The sequence below is a fragment of the Staurois parvus genome, unplaced genomic scaffold, assembly GCF_062004578.1.
Source record: "Staurois parvus isolate SC_StPar_1 unplaced genomic scaffold, SC_StPar_1.0 ptg000531l, whole genome shotgun sequence".
Classification (NCBI taxonomy): domain Eukaryota; kingdom Metazoa; phylum Chordata; class Amphibia; order Anura; family Ranidae; genus Staurois; species Staurois parvus.
Window position 1 is genome coordinate 1,058,874 of NW_028318327.1, and position 18,052 is coordinate 1,076,925.

The 18,052-nt window shown below is 45.2% G+C and overlaps 1 protein-coding gene across 1 annotated transcript in view; it reads left to right on the forward strand.

The window, feature by feature from the left end:
• Nucleotides 1-1,081: 1,081 nt before the first annotated feature.
• Nucleotides 1,082-18,052, forward strand: part of LOC149451555 (uncharacterized) — a 133,000-nt gene continuing 116,029 nt past the window's right edge. The window contains exons 1-2 of the mRNA XM_089690552.1: nt 1,082-1,205; nt 6,227-6,346. Of these exons, the coding sequence (XP_089546678.1) occupies nt 1,082-1,205; nt 6,227-6,346 (244 nt within the window). The remainder of the gene's footprint in view (nt 1,206-6,226; nt 6,347-18,052) is intronic.

Consider the following 18,052-nt stretch of genomic DNA (forward strand, 5'->3'; position numbering starts at 1 on the left):
AGGAGATGACCAGAGACTGCAGACACAGTACAGGAGATGACCAGAGACTGCAGACAGTACAGATGACCAGAGACTGCGGACACAGTACAGGGGATGACCAGAGACTGCGGACACAGTACAGGGGATGACCAGAGACTGCGGACACAGTACAGGGGATGACCAGAGACTGCGGACATAGTACAGGGGATGACCAGAGACTGCGGACAGTGCAGGGGATGACCAGAGACTGCGGACATAGTACAGGGGATGACCAGAGACTGCAGACATAGTACAGGGGATGAGCAGAGACTGCGGACATAGTACAGGGGATGACCAGAGACTGCGGACACAGTACAGGGGATGACCAGAGACTGCGGACACAGTACAGGAGATGACCAGAGACTGCGGACACAGTACAGGAGATGACCAGAGACTGCGGACACAGTACAGGAGATGACCAGAGACTGCGGACACAGTACAGGAGATGACCAGAGACTGCGGACACAGTACAGGAGATGACCAGAGACTGCGGACACAGTACAGGAGATGACCAGAGATTGCGGACACAGTACAGGAGATGACCAGAGACTGCAGACAGTACAGATGACCAGAGACTGCAGACAGTACAGATGACCAGAGACTGCGGACACAGTACAGGGGATGACCAGAGACTGCGGACATAGTACAGGAGATGACCAGAGACTGCGGACATAGTACAGGGGATGACCAGAGACTGAGGACATAGTACAGGGGATGACCAGAGACTGCGGACATAGTACAGGGGATGACCAGAGACTGAGGACATAGTACAGGGGATGACCAGAGACTGCGGACATAGTACAGGGGATGACCAGAGACTGCAGACAGTATATGGGACGACCAGAGACTGCAGACAGTACAGGGGATGACTAAGACTGCTGATCTTTGGGGAGGAAGGAGGAGCGGGTATCTGAATTTGACAGATACCCGCTCCCACTTCCGCGGAGTTCTCCTGTTACTGTGGGCATCCGGCTGACAGCCAGGTACCCAGTGGGCATGCGCTAGAAGCACTGCGCTTTGTGATTGGTCCGCGGCTTCCGGGACCTATCATGTGTCCCAGAAGATGCCGTACCATTCAAAGCACAGCGCTTCTCGCCATGCGCACTGGGCACCCGGCTGTCGCAGCCGAGAGCCGACACTAACGAAGCCGCCGCGGGAAGACTGTGCTGCGCTGAACCGAGGAACAGGTAAGGTCCTGCAGCAAAGAAGAGCTGAGCGGCCGGCCCGGTATTCTGACACGGCGGCTGAAATACCGGACCGGCCGCTCCCTATTCGCTCCATAAGACGCACTGACATTTCCCCCCCTTTTTTGGGGGAAAAAAGTGTGTCTTATGGAGCGAAAAATACGGTACCTTTATTTATTTTCATTAGTTCGTACCCACCCTCTTCCTCAATTCTCGCCTAGGCTAAGGATGCCAGTTCAACTCTCTTTCTGAATAGGGATGAGCTGTGTTTGGATATTCGTTTAAGGCATTTAGCATGGATGAACATGACAGCTTCCTGCTGGGAATGGCTGCCAAGAAGGCCTCAGGTATTAAATCACTGATTCCTTATAAAGGAGCAGTATCTGGGGGCTTCCATATTGATAAAAGAGGCCTCCAGATTGTGATAGGCACCCACTCGCACCCCCCCCCCCCACAACCACCACGCTAGGGTGTGCGGAAGAGGCCCTTTGTGATAGGAACCCACTCGCACCCCCCCCCCCCCACAACCACCACGCTAGGGTGTGCGGAAGAGGCCCTTTGTGATAGGCACCCACTCGCACCAACCCCCCCACAACCACCACGCTAGGGTGTGCGGAAGAGGCCCTTTGTGATAGGCACCCACTCGCACGCCCCCCCCCCCCACAACCACCACGCTAGGGTGTGCGGAAGAGGCCCTTTGTGATAGGCACCCACTCGCACCCCCCCCCCCCCACAACCACCACGCTAGGGTGTGCGGAAGAGGCCCTTTGTGATAGGCACCCACTCGCACCCCCCCCCCCCCCACAACCACCACGCTAGGGTGTGCGGAAGAGGCCCTTTGTGATAGGCACCCACTCGCACCCCCCCCCCCCCCACAACCACCACGCTAGGGTGTGCGGAAGAGGCCCTTTGTGATAGGCACCCACTCGCACCCCCCCCCCCCCCACAACCACCACGCTAGGGTGTGCGGAAGAGGCCCTTTGTGATAGGCACCCACTCGCACCCCCCCCCCCCCCCACAACCACCACGCTAGGGTGTGCGGAAGAGGCCCTTTGTGATAGGCACCCACTCGCACCCCCCCCCCCACAACCACCACGCTAGGGTGTGCGGAAGAGGCCCTTTGTGATAGGCACCCACTCGCACCAACCCCCCCACAACCACCACGCTAGGGTGTGCGGAAGAGGCCCTTTGTGATAGGCACCCATTCGCACCCCCCCCCCCACAACCACCACGCTAGGGTGTGCGGAAGAGGCCCCTTGTGATAGGAACCCACTCGCACCCCCCCCACAACCACCACGCTAGGGTGTGCGGAAGAGGCCCTTTGTGATAGGCACCCACTTGCACCCCCCCCCCCCCCCACAACCACCACGCTAGGGTGTGCGGAAGAGGCCCTTTGTGATAGGCACCCACTCGCACCCCCCCCCCCCACAACCACCACGCTAGGGTGTGCGGAAGAGGCCCTTTGTGATAGGCACCCACTCGCACCCCCCCCCCCCCCACAACCACCACGCTAGGGTGTGCGGAAGAGGCCCTTTGTGATAGGCACCCACTCGCACCCCCCCCCCCCCCACAACCACCACGCTAGGGTGTGCGGAAGAGGCCCTTTGTGATAGGCACCCACTCGCACCCCCCCCCCCCCACAACCACCACGCTAGGGTGTGCGGAAGAGGCCCTTTGTGATAGGCACCCACTCGCACCCCCCCCCCCCACAACCACCACGCTAGGGTGTGCGGAAGAGGCCCTTTGTGATAGGCACCCACTCGCACCAACCCCCCCACAACCACCACGCTAGGGTGTGCGGAAGAGGCCCTTTGTGATAGGCACCCATTCGCACCCCCCCCCCCCCCACAACCACCACGCTAGGGTGTGCGGAAGAGGCCCCTTGTGATAGGAACCCACTCGCACCCCCCCCACAACCACCACGCTAGGGTGTGCGGAAGAGGCCCTTTGTGATAGGCACCCACTCGCACCCCCCCCCCCCACAACCACCACGCTAGGGTGTGCGGAAGAGGCCCTTTGTGATAGGCACCCACTCGCACCCCACCCCCCCCCCCGGTGTGCGTTAGAGATCCTTATCCTCATCAACATGGGGACAAGGTGCTTTGCCAGGCCCCCCTTCCCACGGCAAGACCCCCCCAAGTTGAGCATATTTGTCCAGGTATGGTTCGGAGTTCCTTTGCCCCTTTTTCCTGGACTGCCAGGTTGAATGCTAAGGGTCTGGTATAGTCTTTTGGGGGACCCCATTCATTTTCCTCTTGATGTTGGCATGGTGTTCCCCCTTAAAAACCATACCAGACCCCAAGGTTTTGCTTAGAATTCGGAGGGGACTTTGCACCTTGTACAGTCATTGTTAGTTTTGCTGTAGTAAGTTGTATACTGTATATAGTACAGACGCACCGCTTCTCAGACAGAAGTCAGAAGTCAGGGCATCCCCAGTTTTGTTATTTGATGGGGTTGCACTTTTATTTTTTACTGTAAGCATTACTATAATTGCTTCTCCGTGCCAAACTGATTTTTTGAAATTTATTTTGCTTTGGTACATGTTCATTGGGGCAGGGTCCATCCTCTCATACCATTTATTTGACAATTCTTTGCTGATTAGGTAGAAAATGGCCATTGCTGTTTTGTAACATTCAGCTCTCTTGACTTGATCAGAGTTTGGATTCAGCACCCATATATTAGTAATGTTTGCCGAAACCTGTTTAAATGGCCCCCAGGTATGTTCGGCTCACCACTACTCCTGAGATACCCATGTCACATCAGGTCAATGTAGGATTAGATGGGCATGAATGCTTTTTTATTTTAGACTAATCTGCAAAACGGCAAAGAGGACCTGAGCAATATTTTTCCCAGGAAGGTGTAAATTGAGCACTGAGCGCTTTGGAGGATAATATATATGGTTATAGGACATTTTCGGATCTGACACTTCATAGGTAAGTGTTCTTGCATGGCAAGACCACTTACTGTTATCTCACATATGTATTCTTATTATTATAGCCAAATTTACCACCCCAACTCCTCCCACAGTTTTTACACTACATAGACAGTAATATACCGAAACGTGCGGATTGTTCCTGATTGGTGTGCTATTACTTTGTGGAATGTTTCGCCGAATGGTTCACGAAATATCGGCGTTTTTGTGGTGAAATTGGTCCCATAGGAATGAATGGCGGAATGTTCAAAACTAGAGTGGGAGCTGACAAAAGCTAGAGTGTGAGCTGAAAAATCAGGACATGATTTGTAAACTGCCATCACTCCCTCATTTTCAAGCCCACCTTCACAAATCTTATATCAAAACGTTCAGCTATCCCTGCTGCCACTAAAAATGTCCACGGCTAAGCTATAGACCTGATAGTTTTCACAATATGACCATTTGTTTGCAACTCACGCCGCCCATTGACATTCATTGAAACTCCACTCTAGCCACCTCAAATTTGAAGGGCAATTTCTAAACTGCGACTGTTCCTTCATTTTTAATATTTCAGAGACATACTATGCATCAAAATGTAGGTTTGGGTCTTGTGATTCTCACAATATAAAGCTCTTCGGTGTAGGATTTATAATTTTTAAACTACAACCGTTTGAAGATGGCAACCGCCAGTGAAGTGAGCAAGTTGGAGCAGTTTGTTTTTAACCACTCTTCTCTGCCCTTGCTGTAGAGTGAGTTGCCATAGGAACCCAGGTGTGTGAGCAGGCAGCAGAGTGACAAAAGCTAGAGTGTGAGTTGTAGACTACTGGTGGAGGCAAGAACACTTCACACAATTTCCCCAGAAATTGTAGCTTTTCTAGTTTGAATATATTCTACTTTGAAAATCTACTTAGAGAGCTTTTTTCACTTGCTTGTGCAGCAGCCCTAGGGACATATAAATATTGAGTAGCTGATCAGATTTAAAAAACTAGGGAGCGATAAGGTCCAGTAAGAATTTGTTTTTATTGCTTATAAATATGGTGTCTTCTTTTGGCAGGCTTTATCACCGTAGGGCTTTTTCAGCGCCATAAGGGGACATTAAACTCCACCATAGCCCAAAAGTGTATTGGAATTACTGATAGTACAGCTGCGTTTTATGGTGTTTACTTCTCATAGAGCCCCCAGTATGACCAAGTGATGACAGAAAAACAACAAAAATTGCTTAAAAACCCAGAAGTATGAAGCCAGCTGATCTACGCACATGGACATGCTGTATTTACAGCTTTACATATGTTAGTTATGGGTTCCATGGGACTAGCTTTGCTTCATTTGGGAATACAAATCCACTGCCGAAAGATTGTACAGTTAAATTTCTCCATTTATCTCAGAAATAATTGTACAAGTTACATTGAAGGTGACTATTTTGCATAAAATTCAATAATAAAGCTTCACTCTAGGCAGGAATAAAATACAAATCAGTCAATATTACATCTTTAAAGCAGTATTAACCTCCCTAGCGGTCTGATTATGTCAGTATTTCTGTGCTCAAAGCGGTACATTTTTTTTGCATGGAAATATGTAGTTTTTTTATTGTAGGCCCGTAATTTTTAGGAATAACTCACTGATATCTGTCCGAACAAGAGTCTAGTAAACATCCCGGGTATGATCAAATTTGAAACACAAAATCATAAATTATAATTTAATAAATAATCATAAAAAATAATAATATAATAATAATAAATTTAATTCAATAATATAATCAAACCAAAAACACTGAAATTTGAAATATAGCGCCAAGTTCGCACATCACTGAGCAAAGTCGCAAAATCGTTTTCAGTGTCTGATGACGAATTTCCCCACGAATCATTATCACTCAATTCTGCAAGTGGTTCTGATTTACTATCGCTGTTCTCTAGCTGATCTAAAACCGCTTTTGACCTAAAGGGACGCTTTTTGGACGCCATGGACATTTCTCAGTTTACAGGCAATAAGAACAGTAAAAATGCAGGCAGGGCGCAGGACAAAGCACTCGGCACAAAATGTATGTGAAATGGTTTGATACAGTAATGTTTTACTATGTGATTTTAGTGAATGTCATCTTTAAATTTCCCACCAGTTCTGTCCTCCGTACGTCCTGACGTCGCAGGCAACAGAACCCGGAAGACAGATGCCGGCATTGGCCGGAGGACATTGCAGGGGATGCTGCAGGGGGGAAATCGCAAGAGCGTAGGACAAGGTAAGTGAAGAAGAGCTCGCGGAGCAGTGCCGCATGGTATTCCCGAGTGTAGCTCGGGGTTACCGCTTGTGGTGCTGAAACTTTACACTGAGCTACACTCTGGAATACCTCCAAGGAGGTTAAACCCAAAAGCAAAAATGTTATGCACTGCAGCTTGCTATTTTTGGAAGTGGTGGCTGCCTTAGTTTTTAGGTTTTGTTATGCCCTTTTTGAATCTGGTGATCTAGCACAAGGGTCTCCAAACTTTTCAAACAAAGGGCCAGTATATGGTCCTTCAGACTTTAGGAGGGCCGGATTAGGGCCAGTGAGGATAGAATGTGTCCTGGTCTCAGAGTCAGTGAGAATAAACATGGCTGCAGGGTGGATGGTCAGTAGGAAGAGTAGTGCCCCATCATTGGTATTAGTGGGAAGAATAGTACACCATAATTGGTTTCAACGGACGAAGTGCTGCCCCATTGTTGGTCTCAGTGGGAGGAATAGTGCGCCAAAGACCGGATACAGGGTAGCAAAGGGCCATATCCGGCCCTCAGGCCGCAGTTTGGAGACCCCTGATCTAGCCAGTAAGTAGGTTATTTTTCATCTTCCTTTAGCAGACCAAGCTGTTCAACAAAAGTAGCAGGGTGGAATAGGGAGAAGCCATTTACCACTGACAGGGGTGCTTACAATCAATTCTTATTAATTTATGTAAAACCTTTATACCAAAAGGAAAAAAATTTTGCTGTAACTACTTAAAAAGTGTTAGCAGGAGTTTGGCTTTAATTTGTAAGTCAAATCCATCTAAATCTGCTAGTGCATTTAACTCTACCCTCTCCGCAGATTGACAATAGTGCAGAGTGGAGACACCATAATGCTGGGTTCACACCTATACAGTTTGCGTTTGATCCATTTCTGCAGTGCGTTTTTGCACATGCGTTTTTGATGCGTTTTTTTTATATATTTTGCATTTTGTTTTTAACTTGTTGCTGGGCAGATTAAAATACGAAACGCATCAAAAATGCACTACATGCTTCTCTGCTGCTTCTCCATTGATGTCTATAGAACCAAAAATACAACATTTGTGTTTAAAAAAATTCCTGACCCTTTCCAAAAAACACACATCGGTTGAAAACGCAGAGATGTGAACCTATCCCATATGAAATCATGTTAAATGGACTGCTGTGCGTTTCCACAAAACGCAGTGGAAAATGTGTAGGTGTGAACATAGACAAAGAAAGGAAGTGTATTACTGGCTGGATCACCAGGTGAAAGTAGAAGGAAAAAAGCAGATTTTCCCTCTATGCCAGTTTTCCTAACTGTATCAATATTTCCAGATGAGCATATTTTTACAATTAGACAACCAGCATATTATTGCATAAAGGAAATCTTGATTTCACAGACATCAGACATGATGTGAATTTAATAGAGAGCTTCCTCAGAAGGAGTAATCTCTCCCATAAGCTTTCTGACTCTTGTAATATAGTGTTTTCTTATATACAGTATATATGTGGATAAACACTTGGTATGAATGTAGCTCTGTCATATCAGGATTTATGAATTATGTGTAGACTTTCTGGCAGATATGAAAAAACTGATTAAAATGTGTATTCTTTTAACTGCTTTGCTAAAGAATTTCTGACAGGTATTAAGGCTTTGCTAGAGGTTTTATGGCCTAGAACGTTTATTACTATTAGCAGGTTTTGTTAAAGTGTTACTAAACCCAGGACCCTTTTCTCTATATTCTCTATATCAAGTCTCCCATAGTACACAGAACATGGAAATGCAATTATTTTAGTAAATATAAACTGCTAAATACCTTTTCTCATCAGCAGTTAGAGCAGTCTTGTGATTTCTATCAGTGTCCAGCAGAGCACTAGTTAAAGCTTGTAGGAGGAGTTTTTATTATCCCCTGATTGTCCTATTAGGCTGAAGAACCCCCCTGACTCTCTGTCTGAACAATGCTGATTAGCCCTGTGCTGATCACATGCACTCTTCCAAGAAAATAAAAACTATCTAGCAATACACACCAAGCATGTGCAGCTTGCCCCCAAGGCTCTGTTCTACCAGCATATGGATTGGGGACTGTGGAAGAAGGGGGGGAATCAGAGAAGACAGGATCAATCATTCTTTTTACACAATACAGAGGATTAACCCCTTAGGTTCCTCAGTGAACAAGCATGCTTTACTGCATATACAGACTAATTTTACTTTTGTGGGTTTAGTAACACTTTAAAGTGATTGTACAGCTTTATTTTTTTTGTATTAAAATAATTGGTATACATACCTGCTCTATGCAATGGTTTTGCACAGAGCAGCCCCAATCTCCTTTCTAGGGTTGCCCACCAGCACTTTTGGCTCTTCCTTCTCTATGTCTGCCCCAATAGCAAGCACTTTCTATGAGGGAAGATGTGCGGGTTCACTCCTCAGCTGGGCTATGTGTGTCTATTGCACACACAGTGTAGCATGGAACCCTCCTCCCACCTCACCTTACAGGATGTGATTGACAACAGCAGCAGAAGCCAGTTTAGGGTGCACTGGACCTTAATATTGTCACATCCTTTAGAAGTCTTTTACAGTTTTAGCCATCAATTAATTCTGAATGTTCATAGTTTAGGTGATACTTTTTATTGGGTAATTTAAGTTATTAAACCGCAAGCATTTTGGGATTGTCAGGATGCTTGTTTAGGCTATATATGTCCTCACCAACATTTTAACCTTTTTGAAACAATCATAGATATAAATAAATATGTCCACAATATCACCATTAAGAAACACCATTTTAGTACTGACAATATGTTGATGATAGTCCTTCTGAGAACCCACAGACATTGAGCCCCCACACAGTGATCCTTTCAGGATCACAGTGCCATTATAGATTTGGGGGGGAGTCTATCTTTAGACAGAGATCATTACACACAGGGTATCCATAGGATACAGTTTAAAACCCGCTTTGACTTTTACCCTGTGGGCTCTCGTTGTGCAGAGATGGATCCATTGCAGAGATTAGTGGAGCGCGATTTATCTAATTAGCAACTAAAATTTCTTCAAATCCCCATACTATTCCAGATAACCTCACCTGTGGGAAGAGGACGGTTTTACTGAATTTAATGCAGGACACATCTATTGTGATCCACAATGCAGACAAGGGGGGTATGGTGGCAGTAATTGACACATAGATGTACAGAGACAATTATCAAACAACAGGATGTACAGAGTATTAAAGGGTGATCCAACCGAGGCTTATAAAATGATTTTGACAAATTTAATTGATAAGGGAGTATTTAGCTCAAAAGAAGCATAGACTATTATTCCAGAATACCGTTTTACCCACTTTTTACCATCTTCCCAAACCCCACAAAGGCTTGGATCCTTTGTTGGGTTGTCCAATAGTCACTGGCATTGGATTTCTGAATGAAAGAGTCGGTCAATGGCTAGATGGGCAATTACTACCACTAGTTAGTGGTTTACCAGGTTACTTGAGAGACACCAATCACCTTTTGCAGGTAATGATATCATGTAGGAAGAGGAGTTTTGCTGGCTGACATGTGATGTGACAAGCCTGTACTCCTCGATCCCACATGATTTGACATACTGACTAGTAGCTTTCTCTTTAAAATCTCGCTCCGATCTATCTATTGAACACTTTGATTACATTATTGAGGTATTGGATTATTTATTGAAGCATAATTAATTTATTTTTGACGGTGTATACTATCTTCAGAGGTGTGGGGCCATGATGAGGGCTAAATTTTCACCCTCACTTGCCAACCTGTTCATGGGTTGGTGGGAACAGTCCCACATCTTTGGAGATAGAAATCAGTTTAGGGGTCATATTAAGGGTTTTTATAGATATTTTGATGATCTGCTGCTAATCTGCAAAGAAAAAAATTTAGATATTTTAGAGCTGAAATTTGTCCTTCACTGGTCTGTCACACATAAGTTGTATTACATTTTTGGATGTGTGTTTGGTTGCAGAGGGACAGCAGGTTCATACTCAATTATACAGAAAACTCTCACAGGCAATAACTTGTTGCTGGCACAATCAAGTCACCCTAAACATGCCATTAAGGGGATACCAGTGGGAACATTTATACGGTTATGCTGCATATGTAGTGATCCATCAGATTTTGAATGAGAGGCATATCTGTTGTATCAGCGGTTTATTGAGAGAGGTTACCCAAAATGGACCCTTGATAGAGCTTATTTAACTGCTTTCTTACTGGGCACTTTTACCCCCTTCCCTCCCAGGCCATTTTTCAGGTTTCAGCGCTCTCACACTTTGAATGACAATTGCGCGGTCATACAACATTGTACCCAAACTAAAATTTTACAATTTTCTTCACACAACTAGAGCTTTCTTTTGGTGTTATTTATTCAACACTGGAGTTTTTATTTTTTGCTAAATTAACAAAAAAAGACCGAAAATTTTGAAAAAAACCAAGTTTTTCTTTGTTTCTTTGTTTCTGTTATAAAAGTTTGCAAATAAATAATTGTTCTTCATAAATTTAGGCCAAGATGTATTCTACTACATGTCTTTGGTGAAAATAACCCAAATTAGGATGTATTTTTTAGTTTGTAGGAAAGTTATAGAGTTCACAAACTATGATATTGATCAATCCTGAAGTACTGACGGCCAATCTAATTTCTTGAGGTCCAAGAATGTCAGAACAGTACAGATATCCCCCAAATGACCCCTTTTTGCAAAGTAGACAGTCCGACGTACTTCATAAGAGGTATGGCGAGTTTTTTGAAAATTTTCACTATTTTTGTTTACATACTGTCACCAGTGCAGTACAGCGTCATCATATAATTGGCATGGAGGTGATCAGGGACACTGACTGGTGACAGTATGAAAAAAATATATAATTTTTTTTAATTATTATTATTTTTAATTTTTTATTACATTTTTTTTCTTTTTTTTTAAGATTTTTTTTTCATATTTCACTATGACCAAAGTAGTACAATGTTACCATAGTAACATTGTACTACTTTGGGGAAGTGATCAGTATTTTTTTTTTTTTTTACACAATTTACTTATAGCAAAGAACTACTTTGCTATAAGCAAGCATTTACCTGAATGACATCGATTCATTCAGGGTTTTTTTTTTTTTGTGCTTAGCTGTGATTTGGCCACGGCTAATCACATGACACAGCTGGGCTGTGATTGGCCCAGCTTGTGCATGTGATCGCTGTGACCATTCACAGCTACACACACTAGTATACAATGGATGGCATGAATTAAGCCATCCATTGTATACAACTGTCATGTGACCTGCTGTGATTGGTCACAGCAGGTCACATGGTACCGGTGTCCGAGGTACACGGCCGGTGACAGATCACGCCGCTGCGCGGCTCTGCAGGCGTCAAACTGCGCATGCCCGGGAGGACGCCATATGGCGTCCACCCGGAACGCTAAAGGATTTTGCAGGCGGCCGCTCGGCCATTGGCCGGGCGGCAAGAGGTTAATTGCCAAAAGTAGAGAAAGGTTAGATATGTTGACGGGAACTAAGAAAATTCAATCAGTCGCCCTTCGCTGATCTTGTCCCACAGGCTAGAATTCAGACAGGTGAGCAACATTATTCCTAGGTATTTACCCATTTTATACAATGATCACATGATCACAACTGTTCTGAGATCCATGGGAGTGGTATTAATATTATTTATAGAAAGGCACTCTCTGGTGAGAGCTTTATCACCCAGTTTTTTCAATCATGTCCCATCTCAATCCACCACCTGGCTCCACTTTCAAAGTCATATTAAATGTGCTTTAGAATGCATGTCATGTTCCCACATAAATACGAGTGATGATTTTTGTTCTATCCATACTTTCAAAATATTTAAAATACATTGCTTTTTCAATTATAATACCAAGTACATGATTTATTTAATCAAATGCAATTTGTGCCATGTCCAATGTGTGGGATGTACCAGTAGAAGATTAAAAGACAGATTTTGTGAACATCTAAGTGATGTGAGAAATAATTGCTCAACTAATGTAGCTAAACATTTTAATTCTATGCATGCAGGTGATTGTACAGCAATTGGTGTCCAGGTTATAGAAAACGTTAGGACCACTGTACCAGGAGATGTCTTTCATTTCCTATACAAGAGAATTTAAAAAAAAATTTAATTTACAGATTCGCATCCCTCAGGGGTTAAACTTTGAGTGGGATGTTAGTCATATCTATGTTTGAGCCTTAGATGTTGGTTTATTCATTTTTTATTTGATTGTTTTCATTCTGTGATTTTTTTTTTTTTTTTTTTTTTGTTTTGTCCATTTTCCTTCTCTATTTGCATAGGTGGACTATAGGAGTTGACTTTATGCAGGACATAAAAATACTATTCTGCGTGGGTGAATATGTATCTATTTGTTAATCAATCCCTATTCATAGGAATAGATTTTTGATATTGGGATTTTGGTGCGGCTATGGCTTATTATATTTCTTTGCATTTTTTTTGTGTTCCTTTTTTTTTAATATGGATTGCAGTCCCCAGTGAGCAGCAAGAACTATCAAGTGGGTAGACTAGCTCACTTTGGGCTATCAGGACCTGATGGCAAGGAGGTAGCCTGAAATAAGGAAAAGAGCTCTTTATTGCAAAACAACCAATGTTCTTTAAAGGCAGTGAAGAGTCTTCTGTGCACATGATGAGTGCACAGTGGGAAGAAGTGTATATTATGGTTCTCTGAGGAACAATGCAATAAAGGAAGGGAAAAACAGCAATTGACTGGTGTAATGTTCCTTTAAAACACTAGTCGCTAATGAATCTAAAGCAACAAGTGGCTAAGCTGGCAAAAGTGATTGTTGGCACAGGGCAACTCTCCTCTGGAATGCAAGACTATTGGCACAATAGGAAAAGGCCTCCTTAACCACTTGCCTACCGGGCACTTCTACCCCCTTCCTTACCAGGCCAATTTTCAGCTTACAGCACTGGGTACTGACTGGCGCAACTGCTGGGCACTGACTGATGGTACAGACTGGCGGCACTGCTGGGCTGCACTGCTCGGCACAGGTGGGTGGCACTGCTCGGCACAGGTGGGTGGCACTGCTGGGCACAGGTGGGTGGCACAGGTGGGTGGTGTCACGATCGCCGGATCGCCGCCACCAACATGCGACAATCCCACAACCGCGACCAACAATAATACGTCACGCCCGCGGCGTCAGACCCCAGACCTTCTCACCAAACTCGTGACCAAAGGACCGGTCGATCTAAAACCGCGATGTGATGTGCGTAACAATGCCACACTCAGCTGCGCCCTGCACAACGATTGTCCAGCTAATGGAACCCAATTGACGCACCGGCAGCCTGAATGCACTTGTTACTGGGTCGGGTTAATTACGCAACTAACCCTTCACTCTCACTACCCCTTTTTGGACAGAGAAAGGGGAAACTCTCTTTATCCAATATATACTGTAATGGTTGAAAAGTCGCCTGTCCAATACGGTCACCACAGGCCGATTGGGCAGAGGATTAAACAAACACAATAGCGTCTCTTCAAAAGGCAGGAATTCGTGAATTGCAAGTAAGCGCTTAGAAACAGTTTAACACTTCAGAAAGAAAGATTTATTACTAAAAGAGTCAAACCGGTGCCATAAAATATTTACAAAGAAAATGTAACTAGATCTATATATTTATATATAAAAACAGCATATCACAGCCAAGAGATAACAGGGAGAAGTTAAAAGGTTAAGTTACTTGCCATGTTAAGCCTTGAGGTAGCAGATCCAAGTTGCAGAGCGGAAAGGGTCTTTGATCTCCTGCTGTTACAATGTTAAAATTAGGAGATCTCTTTAGCTTCGCCTCAGGCCTATAGCCTGTGCTTTTTTTTAAAGTCCCCCAGCAGGGGGGTGCCTTTGAGTAACTGGCCAATACTCTGTTTAGGGAGGGATCTCGGGCGGACTCTGAATTAAAACCAATATCTTTATAATCCATGATATGAAACGCAGGGGACAAACTGACTTGAAGAATGTTCATTTCATCCTGTCACCTTAAGCTGTTAGGTTTTATGAGGTTACAATCTCTTTCAATTCCTGGGAGAAGCTGCCTTATCTGTTTTATGATGTGTGAGCCTACACAGGTTCTTGGATCAGTGCTTCCCAATTCTCTGAGGAACACTGGTCTTATCATGACTTAGGTGAGGAAGGCTACACTTTCGCAGACTGCTCGGCACCGAACAAGGGATGCCTAGCCCTGCTGTTGACCCATAACCAGCACACACCATCTGTCACTGTGCCTCTAAGGAAGGGAGGGGGAAGGAGAATAAAGGATTGAGGAATACTTCTAATAAAAAAGGGGAACTCCGCGTCCAACTCTGATGAGCAAGTTTGCTACAGGTGGCACTGCTGGGCACAGGTGGGTGGCACTGCTGAGCACAGGTGGGTGGCACTGGGCACAGGTGGGCGGCACTACTGGGCACAGGTGGGTGGAGCTGGTGGGTGGCACTGCTGGGCACCGATCATCAGGGCACTGATCATCAGTGCCCTGATGATCGGTGCCGATCCCTGCTCTGACAACTGCGACAGCGTGAGGAAAGTGCAGCCAAAAACAGGCAATTGCATTTCCCTGTGATCAGCGTGTCATTGGACATGGCTGATCACGTGGTAAAAGGCCGCTGTGATTGGCCTTTTACCACATCACGTGATCAGCTGTGTCTGTAGGACACAGCGATCACAGAGATCGCCGGGTGCGCGCAGGAGAGCGCGTTCTGGAAGGACGGCATATGAAGCCCTCCCAGAGCTGGCCGGCCGCAGTGTAGCCGTCATTCGGCGATCTGCGGTCGGCAACTAGTTAATAAAGTGAATTGATGACGCTGGTGACACAGCAGTGGTGCCGCCTGTAGACTGACAGTCCTGCTATCAGCTCTGATGATAAGGCTGTGTTAAGTGTGGTCAAAAGATAGCGGCTGAAGGAACTAGGCCACAACTTCTAACTATGTGTGACATCTGGTGAATTCTGGTGGTCTTTCTCTTCTTTGATAAGGCCTACACACACTCTCCGGTCCTGCCTGCAGCGTTCCATCTGGTCACCTGATAGCAGATTAGCTTTCTCCACAATGCTGCAAGGTCAGCGATCAGCAGACTCTCCTTGCCTCCTCTCTCTCTCTCTCTCTCCACAGCCTGGTCCATTCCTCCCACAGTCAGCGCGCTCCTCTCTCCCGATCTCTCCTCTCACTTCCTGTCCCATCTCCCAGGTTTTCATATATACTGTATGTGCACCTTCCTAATTTCCTGCAAAGTTCATGGAGTATTCAGGTCATATCTGGTCAGCGAATGTAATGGAAGTGGCAGGGTGGCTTAGCGGTTGGCAATCCTGATTACCCGCCCTGGGGTTCCCAGTTTGTATTCCAGTTAGCACACTATCTCTGTGGAGACATGTAAAGAGATGTCACCGCTCCAAGGCTGCATGAAAATCCTATGGGATAGATTTACTAAAACTGGAGCTCTCAGAATCTAGTGCAGCTGTGCATGGTAGCCAATCAGCTTCTAACTTCAGCTTGTCCAGTTAAGCTTTGGCAATAAAACCTGAAAGCTGATTGGCTACCATGCACAGCTGCACCAGATTCGGATTGCTCCAGTTTTAGTAAATAGCCCCCTTTGTCTCTGGAACTGCTGGTGCTGTGCAAATCTCCATACAGGTAACTACTAAGCTGCCCTGCTGCTTCCATTACATTCATTTTGATATTTCTGGCTGAGACTCCAAAACAGGAAGTGAAAGGAAACAGTCGAGTAGTTTCTCGTTCCTTCCTAGGGATCCTGTTGTGGGCAGATTGGTGCCAGCGACTGGATATACTAGGGTGTCATAGGCTTTAGAAGCCAAGCAGCTTTTGGCCTTTACTTTTTTTAATTTACAGTGGAAAGCAGGAATCCGATTGGTTCTTGTGAGCAGCATCTCCATTTTGATTTGCTCTGCAAATAAGCCTCTCGATGTCTAAGTGATGTCATTGGTCTTTGTATATTCTTCTGGCTCTACCCATTATGGCTGCCACAGTGAAGGCTCATAGACATCAGTTGCACCCTTCATTCAGCCTCATCATGTCCGAAGTAAACACATCCTCCCATTTACTGTGGAAAGTGTTCATATCACTGGTGTCTTTTCCGTAGATTATTTGTGAGAGTTTATATCTACTCCCAGGAAGCCCAGGCCATTTTCAGCACATCTTGGGATCACTAGGAGTTAATTATTAAATGTGCTTTGATGTCGCCAACCTTCCTCCATGCTTCATTTTTTGGTAGGGTGCATAATGATCCATGGAGCATGGATGAGACAGCAGGCCTCAGCACCTGAGAGGAGAATCGGCACATGCTGTGTTGCCCATGGCAGTGATCCATCCAAAGTATAGCACCTCCTTCCACCCAGCTCCAGCACTCTCCATCTCTGCCAAAAGCTTTGGACTGTGGGAGGAGCCAAGGCGTTCTCACATTTAGTGCACAGAAGAGCGTGGAAGTGGTCGGAGCTCACAGAGCAAGCTCGGGTAGGTCACAGTGCTGGAGGGACCCTGTTGGAGCTCTGTGAGCTCTGACTGCTTCCAGGCTCCTCAGTGCACTGTATTCACATATTTGTTTACTGTTTATTAGCGCTGCACCTTTATTTATATGTTTATGTAGTGGAAGAAGAGGGTTTGCCACTTTGTGCTAGCTACTCATTCACTTCATCGCGCTCACTACATACGTTTTGCACTGTATCTCCATTGTACACCGCAGCGGAACGCAATTGTGGGGTGTTGCAGCAGTGGGTGGATGTCACTACAGTGAACAGAGATAATGACTAGCACACCGCAATCTGCTTCAGTAGAACTGCCTTTATTTGTGTTGTTTAGGCATGTTACATGAGCAATGCAACATTTTGGAATGTCCCTGTGCAATCAGTGCCATGCAATTTAAAAACGCACTGAAACTGGATCACATGATTGTAAGCTCCAACGAGCAGGGCCCTCTCAATCCTTCTGTATTCATTTGTATTGTAATTGTACTATCTGCCCTTATGTTGTAAAGCGCTGCGTAAGCTGTTGGCGCTATATAAATCCTGTATTATAATAATAAAAAACATGACTCTGCGGTACCATGCATTTTGGTGCAGGCAAACACACTGTATTTGTGATCTGTGTTTGGAGTGTCGTTAGGAATCTATTGCCACCCACAGCAGTGTTCCTGTGTGAACCGGGCCTGGGGCCCTTGTGCAGGGTGACTGGTCTTGTCTACACCCCCCCATAGATTTCTGCAGGCAACCTGTGATGGGTGTGACCACTAAAAATTCTGGAAAACCATCTGCACATTGCTATATACCCCCTTTTAGCAAACTTCCCATATAAACAGGGATTTTTCGTTCACATACATTTCTATGCATGTTTAAGCCGGCCAACTACGTCAAAGTAATCCCTCTCTGGCCAGTTCCTATCTTAATCTCTATCCATCTATCTATCTATCTATCTATCTATCTATATCATTATTTATTTATTTCAGGTACTTATATAGCGCCATATTTTTGGAGGGTGGGAGGAAACCGGAGTACCCGGAGGAAACCCACGCAGGCACAGGGAGAACATGCAAACTCCAGGCAGGTGGTGCCGTGGTTGGGATTTAAACCGGCGACCCTAGTACTGCCAGGCAGAAGTGCTAACCACTTAGCCACTGTGCTGCCCTATTATCATCCATCTATCTATCTTATCTATCTTATCTATCTATCTATCTATCTATCTATCTATCTTTATTATCTATCTTTATCATCTATCTA